The sequence below is a fragment of the Calidris pugnax genome, unplaced genomic scaffold, assembly GCF_001431845.1.
Source record: "Calidris pugnax isolate Ruff unplaced genomic scaffold, ASM143184v1 scaffold70, whole genome shotgun sequence".
Lineage (NCBI taxonomy): Eukaryota > Metazoa > Chordata > Aves > Charadriiformes > Scolopacidae > Calidris > Calidris pugnax.
In genome coordinates, this window is record NW_015090862.1 from 7,470,806 (window position 1) to 7,491,399 (window position 20,594).

General features: G+C 40.1%; 1 protein-coding gene across 7 annotated transcripts in view; it reads left to right on the top strand.

The window, feature by feature from the left end:
• MYO5A (myosin VA) overlaps positions 1 to 20,594 on the top strand; it is a 106,174-nt gene that overhangs the window by 70,912 nt on the left and 14,668 nt on the right. For 2 of the 7 annotated variants that reach the window (XM_014944628.1, XM_014944630.1), the window contains 12 exons: positions 607 to 763; positions 5,077 to 5,316; positions 5,864 to 6,112; positions 7,178 to 7,271; positions 7,984 to 8,132; positions 8,833 to 8,946; positions 11,807 to 11,953; positions 12,717 to 12,770; positions 13,491 to 13,718; positions 14,841 to 14,849; positions 16,150 to 16,250; positions 18,815 to 19,013. In XM_014944628.1, coding sequence (XP_014800114.1) covers positions 607 to 763; positions 5,077 to 5,316; positions 5,864 to 6,112; positions 7,178 to 7,271; positions 7,984 to 8,132; positions 8,833 to 8,946; positions 11,807 to 11,953; positions 12,717 to 12,770; positions 13,491 to 13,718; positions 14,841 to 14,849; positions 16,150 to 16,250; positions 18,815 to 19,013 — 1,741 coding nt within the window. Of the gene's footprint in view, positions 1 to 606; positions 764 to 5,076; positions 5,317 to 5,863; positions 6,113 to 7,177; positions 7,272 to 7,983; positions 8,133 to 8,832; positions 8,947 to 11,806; positions 11,954 to 12,716; positions 12,771 to 13,490; positions 13,719 to 14,840; positions 14,850 to 16,149; positions 16,251 to 16,789; positions 16,871 to 18,814; positions 19,014 to 20,594 lie in introns of all 7 variants that reach the window. The other 5 variants (XM_014944629.1, XM_014944631.1, XM_014944634.1 and 2 more) reach the window with 4 other exon arrangements.

Below are 20,594 nucleotides of genomic sequence, written 5' to 3' on the forward strand. Positions count from 1 at the left end.
TGCTGGAGAGCCCATTCCTCATCCAGGGTGCAGCTGTGAAGGGAGATACATCAGAGTAATTTGTTTGGATTGACTTCTGCGTGATGGCCATGGATGGGACAGAGAAAAGGGTAGGAGTACAGGTGGTATCATTCAAAGACAAGCTGGTTTTGATGACTGTAAGAATCAACCTTCAGAAAGAGGCTTATGTCAAGATGCTTTGTAATTGTCTTGCTGAGACGGCCTAGAATGAGCAAATATTTTCTACAGGTTGGGGTTAGGAGAGGAGATCTGGAAAGTGGCATAGTGGAAATAGCTTTAAAGCTCCTGAAAAGGTGATGAGAAATTAGGCTAAGTTAATCTTGTTGGTTCTCTAGCACAGTTCTCAGAGGAAGTGAAAATATTTCTCCATAAAACCTTGCAAGATTTCTGTTAATTTGTCGTTCTGTTGTACTGTCATATTGTAGAATAGCAAGTATCACTGTATCACTGACTCATTAGGAAGAAAGTGAAGTAGAAAATGTAGCTCTTGAGAAAGAGGATAAAGTTATAGGATGTAAAAAATACGGTACTCAAACACTGGAAAAATAATTGCAGGTATTATTTGTAATTTTTTTTCTTTCTTAGCTATGCCAAGTTTCTGCGGAGAACACGGGCTGCCATCACTATTCAGAAGTTCCAGCGCATGTATGTGGTCCGCAAAAGATACCAATGCATGCGAGATGCTACTATTGCTCTTCAGGCTCTCTTAAGAGGTTACATGGCCAGGAACAAATACCAAATGGTAAGAAATCATAAGGTTTTACTTCTTCACTCTAGCTTTATTTCCACATACTTTCAGAACAGAGCTGCTCTGTGGTGTCCCCTTTGGAATCTGAAATGTCACAGGCTGGATTGAGGGACAGCACCTGGAAATTAGAAATATCTAATACTTCTATCAATGAATTTCTTATTTTAGAGATATTCACATTGTCATCTAATATGAATGCACCAACACCTTCAGTGCAGTCAGTGGAGAATCTAACAGGGATTTACAGCATTTCTCTTGAGAGAACTTTTTCATTTGTTGTATAGAATGTCGAGGCACATAAAATAAATACCGAAAATGGTGTGAATGTGCCTCCATGAGTTGAGTTACACATATATGATGCACTACTATTCCTATTCCATCCCTAATTTCAGTGATTCTGAAATGGCTGATGGAATATACTGAAGGAGATTGATGTTAACAAAGAGATACCCACAAAAATAGGAGATTGAACTTAAGTATGGGGTGGGGGTTTAATTGTGGTTTTTTTTAATGTATTGATGTTGGTTTTGGAGAGAAATTGATATAACCCTGTCCTGGCAATATTGATATCTTCCTGATTATGCTTGATAAAAAATAAAAATTCAATTGAGAAATTAGAATTTGTTCTTCAGTGCTTACAGGGCTGGAAACAGAATTATGATTCAAATGGGTAAACTACAGAATGCCAACATGTTTCATGGCACTTTTATCTATGTGAATTGTTTTAATTAGGCTCAAAAGTTAGCCTGTATTTCATAGAATCTTAGAATGGTTTGGGTTGGACCTTTAGAGATCATCTAGTCCAACCCCCTTGTTGAGAGCAGGGACATCCTCAACTAGGTCAGATTGCTCAGAGCCCCGTCCAACCTGACCTTGAATGTTTTCAGGGGTGGGGCATCTACCACCTCTCTGGGTAACCTGGGCCTGTGTCTCACCACCCTCAGTGTAAAAATATGTCTTCCTTCTCTCTAGGACTTTAAACACTCTTTTAGTTTAAAGCCATTACCCCTTGTCCTATCACAACAGGCTCTGCTAAAAAGTTTGCCCCCATCTTTTCTGTAGGCCCCCTTTAAGTACTAGGAAGCTGCTATAAGGTCTCCCTGGAGCCTTCTCTTCTTCAGGCTGAACAACCCCAACTCTATCAGCCTGTCCTCGTAGCTGAGATGCTCCAGCCCTCTCATCATTTTTGTGGCTGTTCTCAATCCCTTCATCCCCCAGCCTGTATTGACACGGGGGGTTGCCCCAGCCCAGATGCAGGACCCTGCACTTGGCCTCGTTGAACCTCATGAGGTTCACATGGGCCCATTTCTGAAGCCTGTCCAGGTCCCTCTGTTGTTAAGAACTTCTCTTCGTTGGTTGTTACCAGTTTGCCAATCTTGCCCATTAGAGGGAGTAGGCTTTCTTTGACCTTCCTTTTCTGGCTGACGTACCTGTAGAAGCCCTTCTTACTATTCTATGTGTCCCCTGCCAAGTTCAGCTCCAGCCATGCCTTGGCCTTCCTGACCCCATCCTTACACAACTGGGCAGCATCCCTATGTATTTCACTAAAAAATTAGCTGAAAGAGTTCTGTTTTAATCACAAGGTAAATACTGAAGGCATATAACCAAAAGCCACCTAGTGCTTATGTTCCACATGTTTCTCTTTTGTATTTGAAGAGTCTGTATGTTTTTCTTATGTATTAAAGTTGCCTGCATGGTCACATGTGGAAGTGTCTAAATTAGAGCATTCTAACATATACTAACCAGAAAGTTTGAAAACAAGTAATCTCTGATAAGAATTTGTAAGTAGTAAGATCCCCATGCTTGACTCAGCTGGTTTTTTATACAGGTATCTACTTGCCTTTTTGTGGAATTCTGAGCATTTTCATTATTAAAAACCGTGTGTTATGTTGGGAGATCACTGTTTTTAACAGTGATCAGACAGATGTGACATAGGGAGATGTGGGTGACAGCAATTTGTGGACCATACTTAGGAAAATGGGAGATGATTCTGTATGCCTGCAGTTAGTCGTGTGAGTGATGCACACCTGTAGCACAGTGTTTTATAAACCTGTTGCATTCCCTCTTAATGGAGATGGCAGATTTCTGGAGGGGTCCTCGTAAGGGGTGGACGAACTTGCCTGTCAGGAGTATCCCCTCGAGCAGTGAATTTTTCACCACAGTAAAGCGTGAAGTTCTGACAAGCGCGCCGGCGGTGTGCTGTGTATACACTGTCCTCCTAAGGTGGAATTTGATTAAAGCTGAGGTGCAGGGATGGGCAGAGAGAGAAGCACAGGCTCCGACCGCCACGGGAAGGTAAACACGGCTGTTCTGCAGGTCATGATGACTGCAAATAAGTGAAACCGAAAGGTTGCCCTATGACAGCACCCTTGGGCTGAGCCGTGACTCTGTAGATAATACATGGTACACGTGTTGTTCGTTAGGATTGTGAAAGGTCCCTGTTGTTGTTGTTAGAAGACAGGGCATGTGCTGCAGTCACGTGACTAACCCAAGGAATTTAAAATGGTTGAATCATCTATTTCACACATCCTGGGGAAAGCTTCTGCCCGAGACATTGCGATGTGCTTCTCAGCTTGACAAGGAGCTTAGTTTCTCCACAGCTTTTACATAAGCTTTCCTGGGAAATACCTGGGAAATTAAGTAACTTTTCGGATACTCTCACGCTGGACTCGCCTGTTTCCTCCCGGGATCGCATGGGGGTGAGAATTCACTGCCAGATGAGGACCATCTCTGAACGATGGAGGTATTTCATGGGAATTGTTGCTTTCAAACTTGAGGTGAAAATGTTGAAAGCTACTTGTATTGGGGCTGTTCAGGCACCTGGGGGTAACCTGAAGGACTCTTCCAGGAAACGTTTAGGAAGGAGGCAGGAATACTAAGTGCATGACATGCAGTCAGAAGGACTTTGGCTTTTGACCTTGCTGTACTTTTAAAAGAGCTATTTCCTTACCTCAGTGTGGTATTTAACCAAGTGCTGGCATTTCAAGTCTCGTTTTTTCTTCAGAAATAAATGCTAAGGGAGAAAGTTTGTGTATATTATAATCTTGCCACTTTGCCAGTGAGCTTCTTAAATTCATTGATCTGGAAATGCAATGCTTCTAACACATTTCAGTTCATTTGATAAGAAGTATATCAGAAAATAAAATTATTGTTACCCTACTAGCTTGTCTTATCAGCTTTGTGACAAATCAGTGTAAGAATGTGAACTGCATATGATCTTTAAACTGTTAAACACAAGAAGTAGCATAACATCTTAAATAGTTTAGTTCTTTAGAATAAGCTGTTTAATTTGCAGAAGCTTTATTAAGTGAACTCTAAAGTTGTCAGAGTCCTGGAAGTTTTGTGGGTTTGGGCAGGCTCTCTGAGCATTGCTGTGGTGTGCTGGAATTCAGGTTTGCCAGACCTGGAGGATCTCTGGTTGAATCAGTGGGTGAAGGATCCAAAAACAAGCAGTAGACTCTTCCTACTGGAAGCTTTTAGCTAACGTACTGATGAAGGTTGCTGACATTCTTGACCGGCTTTCCATAAAAATTATTTTTAAAAAATTACTATGATTTTTTTTTTTTTACACCAAAAAGCTATGGTTGAAATTTCTGCCGTGAAAAAAGTTGGAATTGTTAAAATATAAAATCTCTGATTAGAATGAACGAAGGTTTTTCCATACTGGCAACTCTAAGATATGTACGAAAAGGCAACACCGCCCTCCTCCCCAAATCAAAAAACAAATGGAAAACTGACTGGAACTTGTAGTATGTTCAGCTGGACTATGGCTGCTGCTTTTAACAGCTGCTACAATTTACTGGGTTCTGCTCTGGGTTCTAGTGTGTTATAGCTGCGTTGCATATCAATTGTGGTAATTTTAAACTTTGTATAGATGACTCCTGTGCAGCATATGTCAATGATTCTAAGATGTTTCAAGATAAAAGATGCAGGAAAAAAAAAAAAAGGGTTGTATTTGTAATCTTGCCAACAGGTACCATATATTTTTGTCATTAGCTTGGATCTGACATCAACAAAAAGGAATGCCTGGTTCTTCAGTGTGCCTCCAGTTCTTTCTTTCCGTGTTTTTCCTTCTGGTTCCTTTTCATTTTGTCATCTTCCTGATTCCTGTCTTCTTTTCCTCTTCTTTTTTCTTTAAATCACTTCCATATTCATTTGTTGTTACTCTTCACCGGAAGTTTCTCTTCTCAGGCTAAGGTGTCTCTGTGCATACATCACCTTTACACCTCTCATTACGGAGTCTGTTTAACTGAGCAGGTGTAGTTTGCAGCTCTAATACCCCTTGTGGTGTTTCTTCTTAACTGTAGATGCTTCGGGAGCACAAGTCTATCATTATTCAGAAACATATAAGAGGCTGGCTGGCCCGAGTGCACTACCGTAGGACCTTGAAGGCAATTGTTTACTTGCAATGCTGTTACCGGCGCATGATGGCCAAAAGGGAGCTGAAGAAACTGAAGATAGAGGCCCGGTCTGTAGAACGCTACAAGAAGCTTCACATTGGCTTAGAGAACAAGATCATGCAGCTGCAGCGAAAAATTGATGAGCAGGTAAAAGCTCCCTGGCCTCAGGGAAAATATGTAGAAATCCTGTATTACCTTTCTCAGTAGCACTGCAGGCATTCTTGGAAACATGCGCTGAATTTTCATTGTAAGGTATCAGTTCTCTTTTCTGTTGAAGAGCATTGATAGAAGAAAATGGGAGACCACAGTAGAACTGGAACAGTAAAGCATCCGTTTGTGTCTCTCAGCAGCACTGAGAGAAAATACCCACTCCCTTAGTGTCAGTATCTCATTTGAAGTGTCAATTCATTTGAATACGTCAGTTGCTCTGTTTAAAAGGGGAAGGCAAGGTGATCATGTTTGATGCATGTGGGCTCCCTGTCTGATTTTAGTTTGGGATGTTAATGTGCAGGCTTAGAGACTGGACTGTTCTGGCACCTCGTTAAGCAGTTCTATAAAAACAGACTAAAACTTTTTGGAAATGGGGAAGCTACTCTTTTGCTCCCATATCTGGTATATTCTGTAGGGAACTAGAAGGCTCCCTTAAATGAGAACTTCTCCAACAGCTGCTCTGTGTGTGTTGTGTTTTGCAAAGAACAAAGAGTACAAATCTCTGCTGGAGAAGCTGAGCAACCTGGAGATCACGTACAGTACAGAGACAGAGAAGCTGCGGAGTGACGTGGAGAGGCTTCGGATGAGTGAGGAGGAGGCTAAGAACGCGACCAACCGTGTCCTCAGCCTGCAGGAGGAGATTGCCAAGCTCCGGAAGGAGCTGCACCAAACTCAGACTGAGAAGAAGACCATTGAGGAACGGGCAGACAAATACAAACATGAAACCGAACAGGCAAGTGTGCAGTCTCAGTTTTGCCCTGGCTTAAGTGCTTCAGTTGTGTGGCTGATAGTTTACAGTATTTTTAAGCAGTGTTACACTTGTACAATCCTAAATAGGCTTGATACCTAAATAACTACACCTGCACTTGAAGAATATACTAAATCTATGCATTGTCTGTAAATGTATGTATTCAGTCTATTCAGATTTCAATATTGAAAGTATTTGCAAATCCAGATACCTAAGCTTCCTCAATTAGTCAGAGGTAGCATATTCATAAAAAGAAATCATTTTACCTATCTAGAGAGTGTAATCACATAGATATCAGAAATCTGTCCCACACGCAGCATTCCAAGGCACCTGCTTATATCCTACCTTAAACAGTTACCCTACGGAACACATGTGTGTGCACAGTCTAGTTCAACAGGTTTTGACTAACCCCTTATCTTTGCTTTAACCATGAACATATCAAACAGGTTGTTTCCTGTCAAGATTACTTGCAGAAAACGGTGCAAGTTTCAAATTTTCAAGAGCTATTCCATCATTAAGTGATGCTGCAGGGATACATTTCAATATCAGATAAGCATAAGGAAAAATATTAATTATTTGAGTAAAAGAAATGCATAGTCACCATAATCAGAGACAAATGAGTAACTGGCAAACCTGGGCACCTGGAGTGGCCCAACTTTTGGGCAGAGGCAAGATGTTACATTATCCCAATGCAATAGAATATACAGCACAACTACCAATTTTTTTCCTATTTTATGTATATTTCTGTTTTAAGTAAAAAATTACATCTTTGTGACTTTTACTGAAAAATATTGTGGTGCAGTGGAGAGGTTTAAGGCGGTTTTGGCATCTGATCAGAAATGGAGTGCAGAACGTACAGGGGAGTCTGCAGTGGGACATATTTAAGATGTGTAATTTGGGAAATGAAGATCTCATAACTTAGTTCACTGATTTCATTCTCTGAGGCAAAGTTTAAGTATTTGAACTCTTACAGCAAGGATGTGGTTGCTGTAAGAGCTACTGATGAAAGATGAACTGCATTCTGAGTCCAATATTTTATTATCTCTGTAGCTGGTTTCAGAGCTGAAAGAGCAGAACACGTTACTGAAAACAGAGAAGGAGGAGCTGAACCGTCGCATCCATGACCAGGCAAAGGAAATAACAGGTTGGCTCTGTTCTCCCCACTCAGGTTTTCTACTTCATGTTACCTTGTAAAGCAACACTCTACTGCATAGACTGGGCTAATTTGCCTTAGTTTGCATTCCTTTTTGTTTAATGGTTTCATTTCTTTGTTTTAAGAACTCTCATGCATTGGAATTATTTACTGTTTGAGTTTCCATGAAGTCCTAAAGTCTTGGGGTCTTTTTGGTGAGGGTGACTGTTACAGAGCATTTTACTTTTAAAACGAAGGCTCTGATATTTAATACAATTACTGTACTGTGGCTCTTCTGGCTGCTGTGACTACACAGACAGCAGCCAGAAGAGCATAACTCTAGATTTGAAGGCTGTGGTGGAGGCAGCTGCAATGAGGAGGGTCAGTGATCTTGAAGCATAAAGCATCTCGTATTTTGCTTTTCACATAGAGCATCACTGCCCCTTCTTCCTCCCTCCTGGAATTACTAATACAAGGTATTAGCAGAATAACTAATTTGACCGAGTGAACCCTTCTGTGGTTACCACAATAATGCTTTAGTCCTTCGTGTATTTGGCTTAACGTTTGCCTACAGAAGCACAAATACCGCACACCAGCTTCGGACAGCAGGCTGTTTCACTGTCTGTGTTCCTGGGGCAGACACGTGCCTGTACCTCCAGGATGGATGCACTGCATGGTAGGTAGAACTGGAGTTCTAACTTTGGATTCCTGTTCTCCATGGCAGAGACGATGGAGAAGAAGCTAGTGGAGGAAACCAAGCAGCTAGAGCTAGATCTGAATGATGAACGGTTACGGTACCAGAACCTGCTGAATGAGTTCAGCCGTTTAGAGGAGCGGTATGATGATCTCAAGGATGAAATGAACTTAATGGTGGTAAGTGGCTAAACATCTGAGAAATCAACAGCTGTTCACAAATGTGTTCAGGCAGAATCTAGCGGTATAAGTTAGTAACTGACTCTGCTGTCAATTGTGTGGTGGTGACCTGTACCTGAAAAGAGAATTTGTCCTTTTAAATATTGATTATTAGATTAGCTCAGCCAAAAGCAAATGCATTTAAAATTTGTGGTTGATTTTTTTTTTTTTTTTTATTTTCGCATTTGTGAAGAAGGCTACATTTCTGCTGTGACTTTGCTAGTGGTAATGCATGTGCCATCTGCTAAAGTTGGTTGTACTACATTCATCTAGTGTTAAATTTTTAGTAGTTCTAGGAATATTTTATGTGTCAGGAAGAAAAAATATTCCTCAAGACAATGTCTGGGAAGGTAGAGAATTGCTGCCGGTGCTTCCTGTAAACCAAGCTTTTCTTTCCCACAAAATGCTGCATTGTTGCTTCATTCTGCTTTCTGCAGCAATACTTGATGGGGTAGGATCTGACCTGTCTCCATAGATTTGATTGTGAACTACATCTCATAGGCTTTAGGTGGCATGAGAGACCAGAATCAAAATTTTTTTTCCTATCAATTTTGATAGCTGTGAAATAACACCAAATGTTACAAGCTAAATTATAGGTTGTGAAGAGACAATCACAGGGAAAACCATATAGTGGTACTGATTTGTTTCATTTGCACTCCAGAGCATCCCCAAGCCTGGGCACAAAAGAACGGATTCAACTCACAGTAGCAATGAATCTGAATACACTTTTAGCTCTGAGATCACAGAAGCAGAAGACTTACCAGTGAGGATGGAGGTAATGTTAAAAAAACCCCACAATTTTTCATTGATGACTGGTTGAACTTAGTCCTATCTTTTTTTTTTCATATGTGCTTATGAACACCATGTCCTTACATCGAGGTATCTAATCTTCAACTTTTTCCATTTCCTTTTTGAAAACAGCTTATCCCCTAGTTAGTTGTGGCCCTATGTAAAAAGACTCTGTGAAAGTATGCTTTGAATTCTTCTGTATTACGGTAAACACAGACTAAATACTTGGCTGTCCAGTTGATTTGCATCTGCAAAACATTTGCTTACCGGTGTTTGTAAGCACAGTCACTTTTTCAGCAGAAAGTGGGAATTCACAAAACCAGTAAGGCTTCCTGAGAAGTCTCTATACTGTATATTCAAGGATTAGAAGTGGCAAGGTGGCTAGTCACATTCTTAGTAGCTACATAGAGTGTGTTCCCTGTTGGGGAAAGTACTATCCTGTTGCGTATGCAGTGATACAAATCATAGATGTCCTGGTTTGAGAGTGAACAAAACCAATTTTCTTTTGAGTAATTTTACTTTTCAGTTAAGCCTCTTTTAACTGCTGCACTCTCTGAAATCAGTGGTATGTTTTCCAGACAGTGTTGGCTTCTAGCAGTGATAACGTTTGATGTTTATAGTTCATGCCAAGGGATGGTATGCAGAGAGGCTCTTGCTTATACTTATTGCTATAACAACCAAGGGCAGCTCACTTTGTTGTGCACCAAGCTGGAGGGTCGGAAGCGGAAGAGCGTAGAGGGGTCGCACCTGTGGGGAGGATCAGACAGGGCAGGTGACCCAAAACTGACCAATGGGGTATTCCATCCCATCTGCATCACGCTCAGTATAAAAACAGAGGGGTCAAAGGAGTCCACCCTTTTTTATTTCAATGGCTGGCATCCGAAGAGGACTCTGACAGTTCTTCTGCCTTTGATCCCAATCCGTGTGTTCCTGAATCCAGTTCCCATCCATCACTGAGTCCAGTCCCAGTGCTGCCAGTGACGTGATCGTCATCCTGGGAGCCTGATATTGGTTTTGTATATATTTGATTATTTTCTTCTTATTATATTTTCTTTTTGTTGTTAATATTTCATTATAGCTGGTTTAGGGGTTTTCTTCCAACCCATAAGTCTCTCTCCCTTTTTCTTTCTCCTTTCCCCTTCTGATCCCTTCTGGGAGGGGAGCGTGGTTAGTAGAAAACATCTGTTGTTCATTTAGCAGCCAGATCAGCCTAAACCTTGACATTATAATATTTTAAAATTTTCTGAAAGGTGACTCTCTTGATTCAGCTAATGAATAATTTGTGGTGCAACTCTAAGCCATTCTTAGTATTTTGCAAGAAAACACCCCCTTTGTCCCCTCCCAAAGGAGTGGGACTGCTGACACAGCAGAGAGCCCTCCTTAGGTGGGTGGTCTGACTGTCCTTGGCAGTTTGCAGATGCAAAGCTTTTTCTGTGCGTTCTAGAGATCTTTCTAACTGTGAGCCATCGCACAGCTCACTCTATTTGCCCTCTGTCTGGGGTAGTTATCTCCACAGTTGCTTTTTACAGGCTGTTGTTACTGTTTTTGAAAGCCTCTGCAGAAAATTACTTTCTACTGTGGGTGCAAATATCCTGACACATGATGCTGGCACACAGTCTATGTGGACTTTTTCATAATTTGCCTTCTCACATATTTTTCACCTCGGATAATTGTTTTAGAAGGATGCTCCTGCCTTCATGGATAATCAGGAAAAGGACAGGGCAACTACATGTGATTGGATTTCACATATGAGCCAAATGTCATCTTTTCCTTTGGCTAATAGACTTGCTAAGTTGCTGTTCTAGGTCAGTTTTGGTTTTTAGAATATAAATGAAAAAAAAATAATCCTCACAAGAGTGTAAATAGATGCAGCACTGCAGAGATTAAATCTGCATTTGTTTAATCCTTAAGATTTCAAACTCCAGTGTGACTCCAGACTAACAATAGAGATTAATGATACAAAACCACATTAAAAAATAGGATCCATCTCAATACAAACCAGTAAAGCCAGAAAACTCAAAGTCTGTTTTCTTTTTCCTGAGCTGTTGGTGTGGTTTATGACTCTTTCCCTCAACAGTAAAAGGAGATGAAGTGGAAATGGCTGTGCTTGCTTGTCTGCTACAGCCATTAATATTAATTTTCTAGTTCCTTTCCTAAGCTTCAAAATTTTATGGTACACTTCATAGTAAATGCTTTGATCTTCTTGCTACATAAAGCACAAAATGGCTGATGGACAATTTCTGATGCACCTTCAGATTACAAACGCTGGTCTTTGCCCAGAAAATGGTGAGAAAGCCAGTGGATTAGATCCAGAACAGGCTGTACAATTAGAATAATAAAAGGAAAAAGACATAAAATATGACTTCTAGTATCTATTTATGTCTTATCCCACTAAATTAACCTGTAAATGTACAATCAGCAAAGAGATTTCTCTGTAGCTGAAGAACTTACTGTAGAAATAATATAAAACTTGAAAAAAAAAAGCTTCTATTTACAGTTTTTTCCAGGTGAGTCTAACCACAGACTTTTTTTTCTCCTTTCCCCCTCTGAACAAGTAAGAATAAAAGGTATGCTTAATTACAGACCTCCTGTTTGCTAGGTAGTCTTTAGTGCTTCCTTTTGCTAGGCTTTAGGCTTAGATACATTTTATACTAGTAGATCCTTATTTTAAAATAGCATTTGACAGCTGATGAACTATTTTAGATGCCGGTAGCCAGCTCTCAGAATCGAGTAACGTTCCCGTGTTCCTCTCTTCCCCCAGTTAGTTTCCCACCTGTACTCACTGTAGTGCTTCTTTGAGATGTGGAAGAGGAATGCTTCTTGACATCCTTCTGCTCTTTCTAAAGCAGGAACCAAGTGAGAAAAAGGCACCATTGGATATGTCTCTGTTCCTCAAGCTGCAGAAACGGGTTACGGAGCTGGAGCAAGAAAAGCAGTCCCTGCAGGATGAACTGGACAGAAAGGAAGAACAAGCTCTGCGTGCTAAAGCTAAGGTGGACTCCTTCTAGCTGATCAGATGCTGACGCCAGATTATCTCTTCTTGGGAAACAGTAGCTGTGTGAATGCTGACTGCCTTTTACTAAATCCTTGGCTTCCTCTCGTGCTTGCTTGATTTAATGACAAGTTTTATGTTTGGTGCTCAGTACTAGGGTCCAACCAGTCATTTAGTTTTCCAAGGTCCTTGAGATGGAAGTTAAGAGGAACAAAAAGTGCTTGGGACTTTGCTCAAAAAAGAGGAAAGAAAGGCTATTTTTATTAAGGAATAGCAATAGAGAAATTCTACTTAAATGATCAGGAGAATGAGTACTTGTTCGTTTTAGGCAGAATAAGAAGTGTTTCAACCAGGATGCAGAGCCAAAGTGCTGGGATTAGACATTTTTAGCAGATTTTCTTTGAAATTCTCCTCTGATTTGGTTTCCTTAACTACTTAGAAAAATATGAAACCATTTTTAGCAATTGTTTTTTATTACTGTTCCACCAGTGAATTTCTTGAGCATCCTGCTCTGTTTCATTACCAGTGATGGTAGTGTGATTTGTGCATGATTTTATTTATATTAAGTGATTATGTGACATACATTCGTCAGTAAATGAAAGGAGACAATGCCAATAATCAAAGTAAAGCACTCAGCAGTACCAGAATGAGCATTTTCCAGTTTTATAGGAAGCTAATTTCAGCTCCTTTTCCTGCCTCAACTAAATTGAAGAATAGAGAGGATTTGATTTTTATTTTTCATGCTTGTCTGTATTCTTTCATAGGAGGAAGAAAGGCCTCCAATGAGAGGTGCTGAGTTGGAGTACGAGTCACTCAAGGTAATTCTAAAAATGAGATTCTGTTATGTTCTAGTGAGACTATTGCCACCAATTGTATGTGCTGGCATAGAAAATTACATTAGCTCTCCATTTTCAGAATTCTAGCTGGAGAAACTACAACAAAAATTTTCCAGCAATCATTTTCCAGCAATCATTTTATTGTAAGATTGTCCTTTTTAAGAATGTGTGGCTGGGGCTGCAAAACAAAAAGATCCTTGAAAACAGGGGAGTTGTCTGTTGAAACACTTAGTACTTCTTGCAAGTTAATTTGAGCAAAAATACGGTGATAAATGTAGCCCTCTTTTCCAAACACATGATGTAAATTAATACATACCTTAGACCACTAAAAGTAAAAGCATTTCCTGCTATCACTGAATGATGCAGAATCTTCTTAGCCTGCTGACCAGTATTCATTGTGAACTTCATTTTTATTTGTTAAGGGGAGAATAACAGGAAAAAAAGATTGGGGTTTTTTTTCCCCATCAAATCTGACTCATGTATATGTGTTCTGATTTAGCACCCCAGACAAAAGATTGGGCCTGTTAATGAAATACTGGCAGGCACTATTCACTGTAGTCAAGAGGCCAGGGACATGGGAGAGACTGATTGACTTCTTGCAGTTACTCATAGTTTTTACCATTTCTATCATAGTTTTGTGCCTGTGGTTTGTAGGCATGTTGGAATTCTGCTCGGTGACGGAATTGTCCCTATTTCTTTCAGCGCCAAGAACTTGAATCTGAGAATAAAAAGCTGAAGAATGAGTTGAATGAGCTGCAGAAGGCCCTCACAGAAACACGATCTCCAGAGGTAACTGCTCCTGGTGCCCCTGCGTACAGAGTCCTCCTGGATCAGCTGACGTCAGTCAGTGAAGAGCTCGAAGTACGCAAGGAAGAAGTCCTCATCCTGAGGTCTCAGCTGGTTAGCCAGAAAGAGGCTATTCAACCCAAGGTAAATAGTAGTCAGCAGATGCACCAGGTAATAAAGTTACATTGCATAACTCACATGCTTTATTTAATTTAACAGCGTGCTTGAAAAGGCAGAGTAAAATAGTCTAGGTTTGAAAGTTTTTCCAACTGTAATCCATTGATCCATTGTTAGTGCACAAATTGCAACAGTCCAAATTGGGAGATTCTATTAATAAACTATTTTGGGTTTGTCCACCAGCATTTATGTAAAGATATCATACTGGTCACACCGGGCTGGCAGATACCAATGGTCTGTCCAGGATCTTCCCAGACTCCTTTAACAATGCAGAAGTAATTCTTTTTCGGAGCAGTATCATTTCTCTAGTGAGTATGTAGTTAGACTGGAAAAATTACAATAGTTCTCAGGAATTCTTTTTAATTAATAGTTCAGTAGGAGGTACAAGGAACAATTCCTTCTAAATCTAGGCAGTATCATAGATGATTGCAAATAAATAACATTTCATAAAGGTGAGCTATGAAGATATGTAAATTCCATATTATTGCCTAATAGATGCTATGTGGTTTTGTTGAGAAGAGTAGATCACAACCACTTAAATGCATATCTTCTAAAAAGCTCTAATTCTGATGAGATACTTAGGGAAGGAATAGCTTTGAAAATAAGAGTCATTCAACCAGAAAAAGTATCATGTAAACCCAGTTCAATTTCCATTGAACTGAGCTATCCAGTGTTTCATAACCATGGCAAGGAATAAACAGATATGTCATCTTTCCTTTGCTGCTGCGAAGTTGTGTCTATATTTGTCCTAAATAAATTGAAACTCTGTGATGCATGAAGGTGTACATATCTTGCTTAAAATGATTAATTATAAAGAAAACAAAACTCGTTTTTCTGCAGTATTTCGAACATTGTGAATAAATAGTTGAATAGTAAATCATTGAATAACTTATTTTCAGCAATGGTGGGAGACAAGTGTTGTTTTTACAGCAGCTTGAGTATGAGGGAAATATGAAGGTGACCTGTGGGATGGCTGTCAGCCAGTTTGCAGATAGCTTCTGCTTGGTAGGTTGAACAGCTGCAGCACAGACAGATTTTATTTTTAATGATTTGTTTTTCTTCTTTCTTGCCTACCAATTTGATTGCCAGGAGGATAAGGTACACATTTTCTTCTACAGTTATAAACCAGAACTCTTAAATGATAAAAAACCCCTCAACAATACTTGAGCTGCCATTTCCCTGCCTCTCATAAGTAACGTATGTGTATTTGAATTTGTTGTTGCACGGTACTTTGCTGTTATTGGAGAACCTTTCTCATTATCCTGTGTTCCCTCCATCCTCATCTTCCTGCTCCATGCGAGGGGACAAGTTACTTCAAAACAAGCAGATTTAATAATTTTGAACTGTTGGTTTATGATAACATGAAAATGAAAGGAAAGATTCAGAAATTGGTGTAGCTCAATCAATGTATCTTGCAGCGTGTGTTAGAAGAGCCAGAGCAGCACTGTGACTCAGGAATCAGATCTCTGTTAACGTGTAAAATCCATAAATTTCACCAAAAAAAAAAGTCTGGTATGAAGAACTACCTTACTTTATCGTGTTTGTTACCCTTGTCATGCAACAAACATTCAGGACTCATGTTGTGATCTGTAGGTATTAGGTAGGAATTGCTAAATGTTTGATTAGAAAATGTAGTTTAACACATAGTATTTTGAAGTATAAAAGACTGAGCTGACTCTAAACAAAGGCTGTTAATTAAAATGTTACAACTAGAGCAGGTAGGGTATTCTTGAAGATATAACAGTAATTAGCATTTCTTTCCATCAGCACAAAAATAATAAATATGTTCAGACTGCTAAAGCTTAATAGATTGGCAGGTGAGATACAGCACTCTTACTGTATAATAAAGTAATACTAGAAAAATCACAAAGATCTCGTAAGGATGTTTGGAATAGTTCTTTGAGGAGCTTGTATATTTTATTGGTTTTCATATTGGGTAACACAAATCAGACTAGACATAGAGGCCTAGGCTGCAAAATTTATGTTCACAAAGTTGTTATTGTAAATACTTTGCAAAGTTTTACTCAGGGAAAGAGCATTTGATTGTTTTGAAACTCAAAAAGAAAAGTCAGAATTCCATTTCTTATGTTCATTAGAGTCCTATGGTTCCACTGTAATTATCCACAGCAGTGACTCAGATCAGGCTAGCCGAGCTGACTGTAAACATATGTTAAGTATTTCGAGTTTTACAACAGTGCCAGAGTAAATGTTCAAAAATTTTAAAAGATACACCAAATGGGCATCGAAATTACAGAACAACCTCCTGCTTAGGTACCCACAGAAATTTTCATGTGGCTGCTCAAGTACTAGTGTTCCGTGGGGTAAACTGACAAAAACATGGATTCAAACAACAACTGCATTGTTAAATTTACCCTGGAAATCATCATTCTTCTTCCAGAATACCATGACAGATGCTACAATCCTCTTGGAGGATGTACAAAAGATGAAAGACAAAGGAGAAATAGCACAGGCGTATATTGGACTGAAGGAAACAAACAGGTACCAGCTCTCTTTCTTTAATCTACGGTCAGTTGGGGTCTGCTGTGACACTGTGTATGTCCTACTCAGTAAGTTGTGTCCATGTAAGTCTAGATACTTAGAGAGCACTTGTAGCTGAGGTTGTAATTTGATTTGATTAGTAAAATCGCTGTGTGCGATATTTTAAAGAATTAAGAAACAATGGGGAAATGCAAAGTCAAGTTTCCTGCATTTACACCTTCTTAGCCTTTAATTGCTGCATTACTCAAACTGAGTGCCATTCCCCATCCTGTGTTTTTTACCTTTTGTTCAGTACCTGTCAAAATACATTTATTGCAACAGCATGAAATGCTGTAAGAGTTGGGCTAGCACCGAGAACTGAATTTCGTCATTAAGAAGAAATACTTCTAAACAAGAGAAGTAATTTGCTAAGTTGTTTTAGAGCATTGCTTGTTTCTCTTTTATAGTAACTGTAATTTAGTGTGTAATGTCCTTAACATGTCATCTCATCACCATCACGTATCTCTCTTGTATTTTTTTTTAAACACTTTTCTTGAAAGGCAATCTCCCCAGGACTATCATATGCTGAATGAGGACGGAGAACTTTGGCTGGTTTATGAAGGGTTAAAACAAGCCAACAGGTTACCAGACTTCTCAGAATGTTTTTGGGGTTTTTTTTTTTCTTAATATGCATCTTCTTTTCTAGCTCACTGTGCCCCTTGCTATGGGTTTGCTTCATCTACAGTATTTCTGTGGCTTTAACAGTTAGAAAAAAAATCATCACAAATTATACAAATTAAAGAGGTTCCTCAGACTTAGTCCCCAAACCTTTCTACTTGTCAAGTTATATGATTTAAAAAGTCAGGATGGCAGCAACAGCTAATACATAATTTATAAGAATTGTACAAGAATAGACAGTAAAATACCAGAAGCTCCACAACTAGAAAAGATTTGTAGCCATGCATCTTTTGTCTGCCTTTATGCTGAATATCAAAATGAATGTCCCTTAAGTTTCTCAGCCTAAAAACGTACAGTCATTTTAGTAATGATAAAACTATTGTTTGAATAGCTTCAGCATACTCTTAACTCTCAAATAGTGAGGGGTCTTACTCTCCTTGTTGCGACAAACTCGGTAAATTGGACATTCTCCTCCCACGTCTCTCTGTGCCAGATTCAAACTGTAAGACACACAATAACCAACAAACAGAAGTAATGCTGAGTTCATCGTGGTGCTGCTCAAGCCCCAGCACAATCCCTGCACTCTCTGTACCAACTGCCTGCTGGTCTTGTAGTGGGCGAGAGTCACCCAGTTAGGAAATGCCCTTCTGGGCATCTATTCTGCACGTCTGGGGCCCGTATCCGTACCTGCAGCCCAGACTTCCAAAATGGTTCCTAGTCCTCCACTGGCAACTAATACAATAGATAGGAGTGCTCATCTTCAGTTTACACATTTGGTAGCAGTAGCTACAGAAGGAGGTATTTTGCAATGAATGCTACTAACTCAAGTCTTTCCTTTTCCTGTGCTAACAAATTCTACACTTAACACCATTGCGTGAGCCTGCGAAATTCTAACTGAGAGCAAGTGTTCTTTCTGCAGAGCAGGATGTGAGGGTGTTTGCTCTGCACCTCTTGCTTCTTGTCCTAGCCTTGTAGAGACAAGGAGCTTTGTATTAAATGGCAGAGCAATGCAGGGAAATGACTATTTGCCCTTGCGTGCTTGATCAGTCTAGTTACTAATAAATGTGCCTGCCTTATGCATATTTAAACCCTGAAAGATTGTCTAATTGAGCACTGGTAGTCACTAGTCATGTCATTTCCTGTGTATGTCCGTACGGAAGGGTGAGTCAGAGCACCTGGAGAGTGCCTTGCAAGCAGGAGTAGATCCCCACAGCGCTGCTGGGAAGGAGCTGGGTACGTGGTATCCCCATCTCACAGGAGAAGAATTTAAGACACGGTGTGCCCCAGGGGAAAGAGCCAGTCAGTGGTGAGGATAAAATACTGCTCCCGGATCCCAGTCCTCAGTTTGGTTCCGTGGTTAACCTTTCCTGCACTAATGACAACCCTCCGCAAAATGTTGCTTTTAATGTAAAAATGAGGATGATTTATGTGCATTTGCAATTAAATGGTTTCTGATGAACAGAGTTAACTATAAGAAGAGTTTCCTTCGTTAATATTGCAGGGTCCTAGTTTAAGCAAACACAGTTCACTTCATCTTACACAGCTTGTTTGATTTGGTTGGAGGTAAAACCTCTTCAAAGCCCCTTTAAAAGCAGTGACAATCTGCAAAGACCTAGCAATGCATTTATTGCCACATGTCCTCAGTGGCACCATACACAGTATGTGTTCAATCACAAAGGAAATGCAAAGCAGTGTCACAATTAGTTTCTCTCCACTTTTTGATCATGCAAGCTTAATTTAATTAGAAGGCATACTGAAGGGTTTAAAGAGTACTCTGCCTTTTTCATTTTCCTTTGCAAGCCATGGCTAATTGTTCCTGAGCAGCAGCTAAAGCTTTACACTCCCTCTGAGAATTGGGGATGTAACTTTCTAAGTGTGTTCACACAACTGTTGCTCGACTTCTTTAGGCTGCTGGAGTCTCAGCTTCAGTCACAGAAGAAGAGCCACGAGAACGAGCTGGAATCGCTGCGAGGTGAGATCCAAGGTCTGAAGGAAGAAAACAATCGCCAGCAGCAGCTCCTGGCACAGAACCTGCAGCTGCCTCCAGAGGCCCGCATCGAAGCCAGTCTCCAGCATGAGATCACCCGGCTGACGAATGAGAACTTGGTAAGGGAAACCCTGCTGCAGCAGCAGGCACGGGCACCTGCACACTCACTGCCCCTGAAAGGTCTTAGCAGATTTCAGATGACAACCTCCTGCAAAAAGTTGCATCAGCGCGGTATTTTTCCTGTAGATAAGCTACTGGGAGAGAGAGGCTTGTAATTGCTGATGAAGTAATAATGTTTCAGGGAGTTTGTTGGAAGTTTGTGGCATGGAGAAAGCTCGTGGATCCCAGCTTTCAACTGATGAGTTTAATCATCAAAATATAATGATTGGTATCCAGGGAACTCATAAAAAATATTTGTGTCAAGTAGTGTTGTTTCCTGTATAACATATTAGTTTGTTTATTTTGTTGAAAAGCTCTGGTGTAGTTCTTCAGTTATTTAATGTCACTTTTCTTCCCATTTCCCGGCTCCCTGCCTGAAGCTACACAGGTAACCCACTGTGTTTGAGCTCCAGCTCTTCGGTACGTTTGGAAGAAAGAAATAGTTCCAGAAAAAGAAACTTAGTTAGAAGTCACTCTGCCAGAAATTGGTATTCCTTGTTTAGGGCACATTTTTGTATGAAGGAAAGATGGGTGGAACTTCTTACCTTTCCCCGTGAAGGAGTATGTCCATCATGTGCAGGCTTGTTTTGTTTCTGGAGAAATTTTCCAGAGAGGCCCATGTTGGAATATCATTGGATTATTGCTGATTACTGGTAAAGGGACCCGTGCTGCTTCAGGAGGGAAGATCCCAGCTTTGAGTGTCATTGCTTCCTCCAAACAAGCCAAGGCGTAGTTTTTCCTGCTTGTGTAAGTTATAGAATTTACCATTGTCAGGCTCTTGTCTTAGTACCAAAGGTTTTGAGGAAAGCATTAGATAATTCAGAGAATAGATGTTGGAAAACTGAAAATATAAGTGTGGCTCAGCAGAAGCTGTCTCCCACTGGCAAAGGTAAAGGGTGAATGTTTCCGTCTCTGACAGCTCCCTCCTGCTGCTTAGTCATATGTTATGATTTTTAGCCATTTTTTCCCCCCAAGAGACCTACTCATCACATTCTGTGTTCCCAAGACAACACACAGTCATGTAATTACATCCCAGAGGAGTTCTCTTTATTTTCAAATACAATGGATGTAATTTTACTTGTTAAATATAGACTCATTCCTTAGTATTTCACTTCTGATGTTTGAGTATTGCAAGTCCCCTCCAAGTCAGATACGTGTTTCTTTTCCACTCCTGGCCCTAGAGTGGAAACAATTTATAGGCTTTCCAGATGCAATATTAGAATTGCAGTATTCACTGCAATCCCATCTTGATTAGCGTAAGAAAATGTCCTGTCCAGGTTCTCACAAAGGTTGTATTTCAAACTTTCATGGTATTAGTCTGCCCATTTTCAAAAGATCTGACTGTTCTGCAGCTCATCTACATCAGCTTCTCTCTGGGAGAGACTGGTGTGAACACCACAACTAAGGACCAGACTGCCTAAAAGTTAAAGATTCTTGATCTTGTTTTAATCTGATTTAATTTATATAGTGCTTATTGAAGTGTCAGTGTCTCAAAGGAAGGGGGAAAAACAATCCTGTACCTATTTTTACAGTTTTATGAG